The sequence below is a fragment of the Phaenicophaeus curvirostris genome, chromosome 1 (genome assembly GCF_032191515.1).
Source record: "Phaenicophaeus curvirostris isolate KB17595 chromosome 1, BPBGC_Pcur_1.0, whole genome shotgun sequence".
NCBI lineage: Eukaryota > Metazoa > Chordata > Aves > Cuculiformes > Cuculidae > Phaenicophaeus > Phaenicophaeus curvirostris.
This window is the reverse complement of record NC_091392.1, coordinates 84,179,939-84,193,358: the sequence shown is the minus strand read 5'-3', so window position 1 is coordinate 84,193,358 and position 13,420 is coordinate 84,179,939. Positions and strand designations below refer to the sequence as shown.

Genomic DNA, 13,420 nt, shown 5'->3' with positions numbered 1-13,420 from the left:
ACCATAATTTCACAGCAACAGACTGACCACGCTCTGTTTGCATGCACGCCTTCAGCTGCACGCCTGCCCATCGGCTCTAAGCCTGAAGCTCCCCATGCTGTGTGAGATGCTGCTGCAGCCTGTTCTAGGGACACACATGCTAGACGCAAGGGAAGTTCAGTAAAAAAGGACCCTCTTCATGCAGATTTGCAACCAGACCCTTTTTCCCCATGCACAGAGGAGGGTATATGTTCTCATCCCGTCAAGCCCAGGAGAAGAGCAAGTTTGCTTACACACCTGTCCAAAAGCCTGTCTGTTGCCACACAAGCCAATACTGATGAAGACAAGTTGGGTGACATTCTTCTGTTGAAAGCTGAAGCCTGAGAACTTCCACTGGCATGTCCCACCAGAAGCCGCCCGTGTGAATGGCTGTCATATGCCACTCCCCACAGCACAAAAACCTACAGGAAAGTATATGCCAAGGTTGGTGCCTCCTGAACCATCCAGTAGTGACACAACAACAGTGGGGACAGAAGCATGGAGTATATCAATTCTGTGGTGAGATTTCCATTGGCAAACTTTGCTGATGGGCAGGGAGCGATTTTAGTGAACCGCTCAGTACTTTACTCTCACTCTGCTCAAAACCCAGCTGAGTTCTGTCTGTCCAGAGCCCAGGCAGAGCATTCATTTGCTCTCCACAGAGGAGACAGATGATAGCAAGGGAAAGAAATCCATCTTCCCCATTCTATTTCATGCTTCTTATCATGTCCTCCATGCCAGTGCAGAAGGCCCATTCAGTAGGAAATACCTGCTGGTGTTAAAGTTAGGGTTGCATTTGACACATGTACCAAGGGGTGCTAGGAAGTAGTGGGAGGAAGGTAGGTTTCTGGGGTTTTTTTATTTTTCCAAAGAATCTGGATGTTCAAACTGGGGGGAAATTTTGCTAAGGGCCTGAACATTCAGACTGAAATCTCACCAGGATATTTCCCAAAGGCTGTGTAATTCATCACAACCTTCAGTGTGCTGGCTGAGGAACAGCAAAATGAGCCTGGTAGAGGGAATGAGGAATACAGTGAACATAGAGGGAAAATTGCTGTGCTGCTAAAGAATAATAGATTCATAGAATGTCCTGAGTTGGAAGGGACCCACAAAGACTCCTATTCATGCATGGAACAACCCCAACATTCACACCATGTGTCTGAGAGTGCTGTCCAAGTGCTTCTGGAACATCGTAAGGCTTGGTGCCATTACTGCTTCCCTGCAGAGCTGTTCCAGTGCTCCACCACCCTCTGGGCGAAGAACCTTTTCCTAGTATCCAACCTAAACCTGGCACATCTTCTTGCCATTCCCTTAGGTCCTACCACTGGTGACCAAAGAGAAGAGATCAGTGCCTACTCCTCCTCCTCCCCTTGTGAGGAAGCTGTAGACTGTGACGAGGTCTCCCCTCAGTCCCCTCTCCTCCCGGCTGAACAAACCAAGTGACTTTAGGTGCTCCTCATACAGCTTCCCCTCTAAACACTTTACCAACATTGTGGCCTCCTCTGGACACTCTCCAGTAGCTTTCTATACTTTTTATACTCTGAAATCCAAAACTGCACCCAGTGCTCAAGGTGGGGCCGCATCAGTGTGGAGTAAAGCAGGACAATCACCTCCCTCAACCAGCTGGCAAAGCTGTCCTGGATGCACCCCAGGACACAGTTGGCCTTCTTGCCGTGCTTCTGAAGAGTCAAAGTGATAACAAAAATGCCAGCAAATAAACTCTAAGACTCATTTTGGAGTTTTACAAAGCAAGCATCCTTTATCAGGGCTGGGCAACACAAGGCAGCGATCTCCATCATTCGTTTGCAGCCAGACGGGAGCTGGGACAGAACAGATTTCCCACTGACAGGCACGTGGATAAACTTTCCCAGAAATCTTATGCATATTCTACTACTTTCCAAGGACTCATTTTAATGTTATTATGAACTTCACATCAGCCAAATCTCTTGCTAATTTGGAGCTTTGGAGCCAGTTCTGCCTGACCTTGCTTTTGAGCTAGGGAAAGGCTGCGAGCAGGGACTGCAGAGGGAGAGACACCTGTTCAGCACAGATCACACCAAGCATAAAAATAACAGAGGCTGGAAATCACTATTTCAAAAAAAACACCATGCTATAAGAAAAACATGCTATAAGAAACATGCTATTAAAAGTGCTATTAAAAATGCTGCAAAAAAACCCACATTATATTTAAAAAAACATGCTATCAGAGGGACACTCTGTCTCACTTTCGAGAAATTATAGAATCATAGGACAGTTTGGGTTGGAAGGGACCTTAAAGATCATCCAGCTCCAACCCCTCTGCCATGGGCAGGGACACCTTCCACTAGATCAGGCTGTTCAAAACCTCATCCAACGTGGCCTTGAACACCTCCAGGGATGGGGCAGCCACAGCTTCCCTGGGCAACCTGTGCCAGAGCCTCAGCACTCTCATTGTGAAGTTCCTCCTTGTGTCTAGTCTAAATCTGCCCCTCTCCAGTTTATACCCATTGCCCCCAGTCCTGTCACCACAAGCCTTTGTAAACAGCCCCTCCCCAGCTTTCCTGTAACCCCTTCAGGTACCAGAAGGTCACTGTAAGGTCTCCTTGGAGCCTTCTCTTCTCCAGGCTGAACAACCCCAACTCTCTCAGCCTGTCCTCGTACGGGAGGTGCTCCAGCCCTGGGATCATCCTTGTAACCCTCCTCTGGACCCGTTCCAACAGCTCCATATCCTTCTTACGTTGAGGATTCCAGAACTGGACGCAATCCTCCAGATGAGGTGTCACAAAGAGGAGTAGAGGGGCAGAATCCCCTCCCTCGCCCTGCTGGCCACGCTTCTTTGGATGCAGCCCAGGATGGCTTTGTAAATACAGATATTCGGATGAAGCGAACCCCACTTTAGCTGAACCCCAAGTGCCACAGCACGTCCCCCTCCCCACCTTCTCCCTGCAATCATCGGGGTGGGTGTGGTGACTTGTCCTTGTGCAGGGGGTGGCAGGGAAGGGGACAGGTGAGTTCGGGCATTTTCCAGCAGCTGTCACATCCGTGACAAGGGCGAGTGCCTGGGACGCAGCAGCCCTGGCTGTGCATACGGACTGGGGAGTGGGGCTGGAGAGCAGCCCTGTGCAAAGGGATCTGGGTGTTCTGGTTGAACAAGTCGAGCTTGAGCCAGCAGTGCCCTGGCAGCCAAGAGGGCCAACCGTGTCCTGGGGTGCATCAAGCACTGCATTGCCAGTGGGTCAAGGGAGGGGGTTGTCCCGCTCTACTCTGTACTGGTGTGGCCCCTTCTCAGGTCCTGGGTTTCCCAGTATAAAAAGGATATCAAGCTACTGGAGAGTGTCCAGAGGAGGCCACAGAGTTGATGAAGGGTTTGGAGAGGAAGCGGCTGAAGTCACCTGGTCTGTTCAGCCTGGAGAAGAGAAGATTGAGGGGAGACCTCATCACAGTTTGCTGCTTCCTCATGAGGGGAAGAGGAGGAGGAGCAGGCACTGATCTCTTCTCTCTGGTGACCAATGATAGGAGCCGAGATGTGCGAGGAGAGGTTTAGGTTGGACATCAGGAAAAGTCTCTTCACTGAGAGGGTGGAGGAGCACTGGAACAGCTCCCCAGAGAAGCAGTCATAGTCCCAACCCTGACAATATTCCAGAAGCTTTTAGACAACAGCCTCAGAGATATGGTGTGAATGTTTGGGTTCTCGTATGCAGGCACAGGAGTTAGACTTGGTGATGCTTGTGGGTCCCTTCCAACTCAGGTCATTCTATGAACATCCAGTACAGGGTGGGTCTGCATGGCTGGAAAGCAGGTCTGCAGAGAACAACTTGGGAGTGGTCCTGTAGGACACCTTGCAGCAAAGGTAGCCAGTGGTATCCATTCTACATTTCTGTGCACTGACGGCAGGGCTGCCCTTCCTCCCTCTTTGGAAGAAAAGCAGGAAGCCTGACAAACTGTGGAGATGTACTCAGCAGTCACTGGCTCTCCAGAACCCTCTCTGTGCCTGCTTGGCTTGGCACAGTTTGATTGAGTGGAGCAGGTTGAGGGTTTTAAGTGGATGTTTTTGAGGGACTTCGGGAGGAGCCATTGGCAGCATTGACTGCTGAGAGGGAGCCAGGGTTCCTGTCTGTGCAGGTGATGTGCTACCTGTCTGTGCAGGTGATGTGCTACCTGCCTGCTTCAGTACAGAGCCACCCCACAACCCCTGTGCCTCACGTTTTCTTGAACTTGAGGAAGGAGCTCAGATGGTTCTTGCAAAGTGAATCTTATAACTAAGACTTTTTTTTTTTTTTGCTGGGGAAATAAGCAAGCACATTTCTCTGCTGTTTCTGCTGTTCCCCGACACAGAATTCAACTCTAACCACTGCCAGCTCCAAATCCTGACACTACTTCCTTAAATTAACGTCCATGTCAATGAAGCACAGACTTTTGTTCTAAAAATGCCAATGTACAACTACATTCTCTCAAAGCACGTGGTCTTGTTCAGGCATGGGAGCTCAAGTTCCTTCTGCTTTTTGGTTTTAGCAGCTAGAGTATGTCAAGCCAGTGAAAAAAAGATGAAGGACAAGCTCCAGCTTCTTCTGCTCTTTGTCACTGTCTGGATTTGTTCCCCAGGCTGCAGCAGTTTCTAAACACATACAGAGCACCCAAAAGCACAGCAGTCATTGAAATGACCGTTTAGCTTGTAGAACCTGATGAGTCATCATCATGTGCATCACCTAACCTCCAACCTGAGTTTGCAATAATGAGAATTGTAGAGAGAGTCTCAGCGATTCTTTTGACCTGAGAAGGTCTGTGTGTCGTGTTAAAGATAATGCAAATATGCAATTAACATTGCAGATGGATTGAAAACTAGTTTTGAAATCCTGGCTGTCTGTTCTGTGGTAGAATACAGTGGTCTGGTAAACCAAAAATAAGATGAAGAGCATGAAAAATGAAACCCAGTTGGATTCAGAAGTGAACAGAATTAACCAAAACTTTGGCATTTTCATTTAAGTCACATAAATATTTCAGAGTTTGTCCAGCTTGTTTTGAATGCCAGTTTAAGTTGCATTATTTACTGAAATACAAGCAGGAAAACCTCAAACTGAATATTTTTGCCCATGTAGTCATATCCTCATTTGGATACAGACTGTGAAGGAAACATTAGTTTTGTTAAATCAAGATAGAACTTCTCAAATTGTTTTGTTTGCTTAAAATCAAGTCTTTGTGGAGATTTGTTAGAGCCTGCCAGTTTGCTTGCCACATTTCCTGTTCCTGCTTTTCCAGTTCTCATCTCTTGTATTGCTTCATAAGAGTTGCCGTGACAGCTGAATGTTGTTCAGTTTCATGGTCCTGGCAAGTAGCGCTACTCACCCAGAGCAGGTACAGCATGAGACAGAGCAGGACAGCTTCTATTTGTCAGTGTCTCTGGCTCAGGAGTTCCATAGGAGCTGCCTCTCCATGATATCACACCTCTAATCAATGACCCACTCCTCTAATCCTCCTATAGTCCCTTCTGGAGTGATAACATCTGGGTTATCAGTCAGCCCAGCTCCTTATCTTCTTTACCTTTGGCCAGTGGCGCTACTCGTAAGGGACATGGTGGGTTGCTTTGGCCCCCCTGCCAGTGCAACCTCCACCAATGTGTAGGGATCCGAAAAACTCCAGGGTCATACATCAAGCCATTTCAAACACACAAAACTCACTGTTTCCACATCCATAAGTCATCCAAGTACAACATATATTGGTTTCTATTCATAAATCTTATTAATACTTTTGTTTTCATGATGACCTCTGATTCTTTGTTCTGTGGCTGTGGTGTAACTCTGCATGCCTGCGTTTATATGCAGGAGGGAGTGACCAGCGGCCAGTATGGTCATCCTGATAGGCAAACGAGTGGTAGAGACATAATGGCTAGCTCATTCCCCCCGACTCATCCTTGCTGCACACATGGGCTTTGATGGGGCCACTGATATCAAGCGGCCACCAGACCTTTGTCTCGTTCCTCTACACCCCGTGGCTCAGCAAAGCAGCAGCCCTCTTCAGCAGCTTCAAGATTGGGTAGGGGTATGTCACATGGCAAGGATTTACACCCTGGCCTGTTCAGCCTTTGGCTTCTCAGGGGCAGCTGTGGCAGAGATTAGTCAGGGTGATTTTGGAACCATCTGCTTTTTATTAGCTGCTCTGGGAGTAAGCTACAGGCTGTGCAGAACAGCAAAGAGCCTTCAGGTCATGAGAATTATCAGCGCGGTGACTGAATCACGGATTGTTTGGGTGAGAAGGGACCGCACCTCCTGCTGAGCACATGGTCAGCACCCCCAGGCTGCGCTGGGCTTTGTCCAGCCAGGTCTTAAACCTCTGAGGATGGAAACTGCACAGTTTCTCTGGGCAACCTGCTCTACTGCCAGAGTGCCCTCAGAGGGAGGAAGTTTTTCCTTAAATCCAGTCTCAATCTCCATTTCAATTTATGACCATTGGGTCTCATTTTTCTGCCCCTCTGTAAAAATCCTGGCTTCTTGTAGACACTGGAAAGCTCTCCTCAAAGCCTCCTCTTCTGCAGGCTGAGCAAGCTCATTTTCTTTCTCTGCTCACAGCGCAGGTGCTTCAGCCATATGACCTGATGGTGGCCCTCCAGTGAGCTTGCTACATTTTATTAACATCTTTCTTGCATTGGGAGCCCAAAACTGGACACAGTATGGAATCATTAAGGTTGGAAAAGACCTCTGAGATCATCAGGTCCAGCTGTCAGCCCAATACCACAGTGCCTACTAAACCTTGTCCTGAAGTGACACATCTACGTGCTTTTTTAACACCTCCAGGGATGCACCACTGCCCTGGGCAGCCTGTTCCAATGCTTCACCACTCTTCCAGTAAAGAGATTTTACCTGATATCGAATCTGAATCTCCACTGGTGCAACTCGAGGCCATTTCCTCTATCTAACAAGTGCCAATTAAAGGGCAGTAATCACATCTCTCTTCTGGCTGGGCTCCTCCTGGTGCAGCCCAGTATGCTGTTACCTTTGTTACTACCAGGACGCAGTGCTGGCTTGTATTTAGCACACTGCCCACCAGGACCCCCAGATCTAGACCATGATCATGAACTAGCAGGGTGGGCTGGTAGCAGCCAGAGAGCATCACTGCAGAGAGCAGCACTCCCTGTGCCGTCCCTCCCTATACTGAATCAGGATACCCATTTGTCACATGCCGGGGTGAGTCATTGGCACAATGCACCCTGACTAACTTGCAGCCACATGTGGCACTGAGCTGTCTGCAGTCTTGGAGCACAGTGTTCAGCCTTCTGGTAGAAATTCAAAATGTACTGAGCCAGCGTGATGTTGAGACCTAAGAAACCAACCTTGCACAACTTCTGATAGGGTCAGTGGGATGCTTATGTCCGCCCTTTCCCCCAGTTCTTAAAATTTGTAAGAGTGCTGAAAACTGAAACCACTTGCTCCATCCTCTGACTCAGGAGAAGGGGAGGAGGGAGGACTGCATCCCTGCACTTTTGGCGCTCTGCCGTTCCTTGCATTGTACCATACAAAGTTGTTTGGTGTGCTTTGATTTCCATATGGCAAAACACATCTGTACAAAACATCCAAACATTGTTATCTTACTGTCTTACTGGTCACAGCACAGAATAAGCCTAGAGGTAGCACCTCTGAGAGAAGATGTACAGTATGGTCAAAGCTCCCAGGGACAGGATGGTCACTGATCAGCTATCTTGGAAAGGCACCAAAGTTTGGTTCTGCACCTTCTCGGTTCTGGAGTGGGAGAACATACCCTGTCGGAGAGATTGCTTCTGTTCCTACTTCACCTAGAGCAGCTGAGCAGCAGCAAACTGGCACCTGTTTTCCCCCAAGGAAGCTGGGGGATTTAAGGCAGGATAGCCAATATATTCATTCCCATTGTATTTTGGAAGAAAGGGAAGTTCACCGTATAGCTGGAAAATCTACTCAATGCTGGTATTGTTGCACTGAGACTGGAGGGTGGGCTACACAATGATGTAGTGCAGGAGGTAAGGCCTGCGTAGAACTGCGCTTACAGCAAGGACTACCAAGATTAATTCATACTGCCCTGTAAACAAAGCCTGTACTGTACAGCTGTGATGTTCTGGAGAGCCAAGTGTAGGAAATACGAGCTGCAGCTCCTGTAAGTTCATGCCCTCCCTCTAGGGTATTGGGCAAGTTATTCTGACTTCTTGAGCACTGGCTTTACACTCTGGAAACTGGGATGATAGCTCAGAAGGCTTTATGGTTTACTTAGTTTTTGGAAAATATTTGCAGTTTGAAAACATAGACTCCAGCAGATGTGCTGGAAGAACTGTCAAACAAATGTTGTAAATCCTCGGACTTGGGTAATTTGCTTTCAAAGCTTGATTTTTGGATGTCTGTCTGTTCTGTGGTGCCGGGTCTGTAATAACTTGTTCTGGATTTTAAAAGGTATCTAATGCTGAAGGTTGTTAGAATGATGCATATTAAAACCTTCTCTTTAAAAAGACCTGTAGCCTTGTGTATGTAGATACTGAACCACTTTGCGTTTGGCTTGGAGTATACAGGATGGAAAGGGAAGCTGAGACAATGATATAAGAAATCATTTGTCAAAATAAGTTTTCTAGTTTTTCACGCAGTTCTGTGTTGGAAGCTCCAGACGTGGTGTCAGTCTTTGGTGGCTGAATCACATCGCTGTCCTGGCTTTGCTGCTTGTCTAGGTTTCTGGTCTTTCTGTAACAGAAAAATTAACAATATTCATTTTGATCTTTTAATAACTTAGAAAAGCAGGAACTCTGTGGGTACTGAGCAGCAGTGACCTGAGGGGTACTGAGGCACGCTGAAAATGTGGGCCTTAAGTCCTAAATACTTGAATGTTGCATCAGTCTCAAATAACCTGTTGTTTCCTTAAGGTGAAACCTCAGCTAGAAGAAAAAGAAGGGAAAACATTTGATGTCTTCACTGCGGTGGAGTTTAAAACTCAAGTGGTTGCTGGAACAAACTACTTCATCAAGGTAGAGGACACTGGCAATTGGGATTTGGGTTTTTTTAAATTCAAATGCATAATAGTTGGAATGTGAGGTTTTTTTCTGTGCTTAACTACAGAGGGATGCTTATGATTTGAACTTAATAAAAAAAAACCTGGACATTAGAAAACAAAAATCCACTCCCAACCTCCCTGACTATCTCCCTGTCTGTATTAAATGCAGATAAGAGCGCTTCTCTATTTTCATAATGATTTTTGTCAGTTACTTTGTGAAATTTACTTTTGGGGATGATTACGTATTTGTGATGTTGAGCACTAATGTTCCGTTAAGCAAAGTCACAAGTGTAAAGACACAGTGAAGTGCCAAACCTGTAGTGGTAGCACACACAGAAGAAAGCAATGGTGATCAAAGCATTGAAGAGCTGCTTGTGCCAGATAAGATTGGACCATTTTTAATGTATTTAATATATTAATCACTTCTCTGCAACTCAGATTGCCTACCTGTATGTTCCCCATCCAAGAGATAGGGAAAGTTAAAAAGCATAGAAGGATTAGATGATATTTTCTTGCTGCTTTGCTGCTTCCCCGTCCTCAAAACATGCCAACCTACACCATCCTTCCCGCTGAAGGCTGTAGTGACTCCGTGGAACTCACTGGTTTTCATGCTTTGCAGGTCCATGTTGGCAATGACGAGTTCCTGCACCTGCGGGTGTTCAGAAGCCTCCCTCACGAGAACAAGCCGCTGAGTCTCCACAGTTACCAGAGCAGCAAGACCAAGGATGATGAACTGGCTTATTTCTAGCAAGCTGATCTTGGGGCCTTTTTCTAATTGTTTCTTACGTGCAATTTCTGTAGGCTGCAAAATGTTGATTCCTGTGCCAACAGAATAGAAAATAAAATGTCTTTTTTTAAACTTAATGCTGGGAAAAATCAATTGCTTTTCTGCCATTCCCTTCCTGTGCGATAGCTAAACTGTAGGCTCACACAGCTTTCCTTTTGCCTGCACTAACACAAACCCAAGTGTCAGCACTGACTTCAGTGCAACTGAACAGGAATTCCATTGTCTGAGTCCTGTTGGTGGATTCCTTGGTCTGGAAATTGAAAGAGGAGCGACACTGGCACTCCTGTTTGCAGGAAGGAGGGAGAGGAAACCTGAATCTTTTCTGTGCTGTTCTGCAGCTTTGAATCCATCTGAAGATTTAAATTGTAAGGCGTATCGCATGGGCAAAGACCTGAACAGAGACTTGAGCTGAAGCAGTTTTGAAAGCAAGAGAAAGAGGAAGATTATTGTCTTTGAAAGAAAAATTCCCGTCATCATGCTCATCCTCTTGCAGCAGCAGGACAGAGTGTCCAGTAGAGGGTGTACAAGTTAAAAAAAAAAAAACAACAAATCAACAGCTTGCTTATTTCCTCAGTCCTAAGGAAAGTTCCTGGAAAGGAACTCAAGCTGGACAAGCATGTCTGCATTAACAACAATAAACATTTCTCTTAACCTGAGATGGCAGATATGAGTGGTGTTTTGCTGTTCTCTTTACTGGTTCTCAATATCGGTTGTGTTGCTTAGAGGTTTTTTCCATGAGTGTTTTTCATATTCCAGATAACTTCACGTGTTTTCTATGTTATAGTTATAAATATTTTATTGTAGGCCTGTGAGAGACATGAAAGGCAGCCTTTACAGGTAAGACTTGCCTTTAGGAGCACGAGGTCCCTACGATGAGCAGGAAAGTCTGGAAACAGGAAGACTTCCCTCAGCAGAGCTGGATCAGACTGAAGGAATACTTAACAAAACTGGACTTAGACAATGCCATGGGACTTGAGGGGATGAATCCATGGATGCTTAGGGAGTTGCCCAATGTCATAGCAAGGCAACACTCAATACCCTTTGAAAGCTCATGGGCACTGGTGGGCACTGGTGGAGGTTCCCAAGGACTGAAGGAATCATAGAATCATAGAATCACCAGGTTGGAAGAGACCCACCGGATCATCGAGTCCAACCATTCCTATCAACCACTAAACCATGTCCCTCAGCACCTCATCCCCCCGTGACTTCAACACCTCCAGGGAAGGTGAATCAACCACCTCCCTAGGTAGCCTGTTCCAGTGCCCAATGACCCTTTCTGTGAAAAATTTTTTCCTAACGTCCAGCCTAAACCTCCCCTGGCGGGGCTTGAGGCCATTCCCTCTTGTCCTGTCCCCTGTCACTTGGGAGAAGAGGCCAGCACCCTCCTCTCTACAACCTCCTTTCAGGTAGTTATAGAGAGCACTGATGTCTCCCCTCAGCCTCCTCCAGGCTAAACAACCCCAGCTCTCTCAGCTGCTCCTGATAAGGCCTGTTCTCCAGCCCCTTCACCAGCTTCATTGCTCTTCTCTGGACTTGCTCCAGAGCCTCAACATCCTTCTTGTGGTGAGGGGCCCAGAACTGAACACAGGATTCGAGGAGCGGTCTCACCAGTGCCGAGTACAGAGGGAGAATAACCTCCCTGGACCTGCTGGTCACGCCGTTTCTGATACAAGCCACGATGCCATTGGCCTTCTTGGCCACCTGGGCACACTGCTGGTTCATGTTCAGTCGCTGTCAACCAACACCCCCAGGTCCCTCTCCTCCAGGCAGCTTTCCAGCCAGACTTCTCCTAGTCTGTAGCACTGCACGGGGTTGTTGTGCCCCAAGTGCAGGACCCGGCATTTGGCCTTGTTAAACCTCATCCCATTGGTCTCAGCCCAGCGGTCCAGCCTGTTCAGATCCCTTTGCAGAGCCTCCCTACCCTCCAGCAGATCAACACTTCCACCCAGCGTAGTGTCATCCGCAAACTTGCTAAGGGTGCACTCGATGCCTTCATCCAGGTCATTGATAAAGACATTGAACAGGGCTGGACCCAGCATTGAGCCCTGGGGAACCCCACTTGTCACTGGCCTCCAGCTGGATTTAACTCCATTTACCCCCACTCTCTGGGCCCGGCCATCCAACCAGTTTTCCACCCAGTGTGGAAAGTGTGCGCCTGTCCAGGCCAGAGGCTGACAGTTTCCAAAGCAGAATACTGTGAGAAACTGTGTCAAAGGCTTTACTGAAGTCCAGGAAGACCACATCCACAGCCTTTCCCTCATCCAGCAGCCGAGTCACTTTGTCATAGAAGGCGATCAGGTTAGTTTGGCAAGACCTGCCTTTTGTGAACCTGTGTTGACTGGGCCTGATCACCTGGTTCTCTTGCATGTGCTTCATGATAGCACTCAAGATCACCTGTTCCATGACTTTCCCTGGCACTGAGGTCAGACTGACAGGCCTGTAGTTCCCTGGATCCTCCCTGCGACCCTTCTTGTAGATGGGCACAACATCAGCCAGCCTCCAGTCCAGTGGGACTTCCACAGTCTTCCAGGACTGTTGGAAGATGATGGAAAGGGGTTTGTCCAGCACATCCGCCAGCTCCTTCTGTACCCTTGGGTGAATTCCATCTGGCCCCATAGACTTGTGGGTGTCTAGTCGGGCTAGCAAGGCTCTGACCACCTCCTCTTGGATCACGGGAGCCTCATTATGCTCCTCTAGCTCCTGGGTTTGTACACAGACGGAACGACCCTCCTTACGACTAAAGACTGAGGCAAAGAAGGCATTAAGTACCTCAGCCTTTTCCTCATCCCCTGTCACTGTTGTTCCTTCTGTGTCCAATAGGGACTGTATGGTCTCCCTAGTCCTCCTTTTATTATTTATATATTTATAGAAAGATTTTTTGTTATCTTTCACAGACTTTGCCAATCTGATTTCTAGTTGAGCCTTAGCCCTTCTGATTTTTTCTATACACAATCTCACTTCCCTCCTGTAGTCCACCCAAGAGGCCTGTCCCCTCTTCCAGAGCCCATAAACGTTTCTCTTCTTGATATCACTTAAGATCTCTCTGTTAAACCAAGCTGGCTTTTTCCCCTGCCGGCTTTTTTTCTGGAACATGGGGATGGCTTTCTCCTGAGCTGCTAGGATTTCCTTTTTGAAGAGCTCCCAGCCCTCATGGGCTCCCTTGCCCTTAAGTACTGTCTCCCATGAGACTTTGCCAACCAGCCTTCTGAAGAGTTCAAAGTCTGCCCTCTGGAAATTTAATGCTACTGTCCTGCTAACCACCCTCTTCACCTAGAACAGAAAACCTTATCATCTCATGATCGCTTTGCCCTAGGCGTCCACCTACTGCCACATCCCCCACAAGGCCTTCTCTGTTCACAAGGAGCAGGTCCAGGAGGGCACCTTCCCTTGTTGGTTCATTCACCAGCTGTGCAAGGAAGTTGTCTTCCACGCACTCCAGGAACCTCCTAGACTGCTTTCTTTCTGCTCTATTGTACTTCCAGCAGATATCGGGAAGATTGAAGTCTCCCACAAGAACAAGAGGTATTGATCTAGAGATTAACCCCAGCTGTTTATAGAAGAGCTCATCAGCTGCTTCTCCTTGGCTGGGTGGTCTGTAACAGACTCCCATCACAAAATCTACCTTCTTGTGTGGCCCCT

At 47.6% G+C, this 13,420-nt stretch overlaps 1 protein-coding gene across 1 annotated transcript; it reads left to right on the top strand.

The window, feature by feature from the left end:
• The first annotated feature begins 8,194 nt into the window (after window positions 1-8,194).
• LOC138725382 (cystatin-B-like) lies at window positions 8,195-9,858 on the top strand. Its single transcript, XM_069866276.1, has 3 exons — window positions 8,195-8,320; window positions 8,867-8,968; window positions 9,614-9,858. Exons 1-3 carry the CDS (start codon window positions 8,273-8,275, stop codon window positions 9,740-9,742), a joined length of 279 nt encoding a protein of 92 aa, XP_069722377.1. The 5' UTR covers window positions 8,195-8,272; the 3' UTR covers window positions 9,743-9,858.
• Window positions 9,859-13,420: the final 3,562 nt, after the last annotated feature.

Excerpts from the sequence above, each read along its gene's own strand:
- LOC138725382 (XM_069866276.1), top strand. The coding sequence starts at position 8,273 with ATGTGCTGGAAGAACTGTCAAACAAATGTTGTAAATCCTCGGACTTGG. Across the intron at positions 8,321-8,866 it reads TTGTAAATCCTCGGACTTGG|GTGAAACCTCAGCTAGAAGA; the intron begins GTAATTTGCTTT and ends TGTTTCCTTAAG. Across the intron at positions 8,969-9,613 it reads GAACAAACTACTTCATCAAG|GTCCATGTTGGCAATGACGA; the intron begins GTAGAGGACACT and ends CATGCTTTGCAG.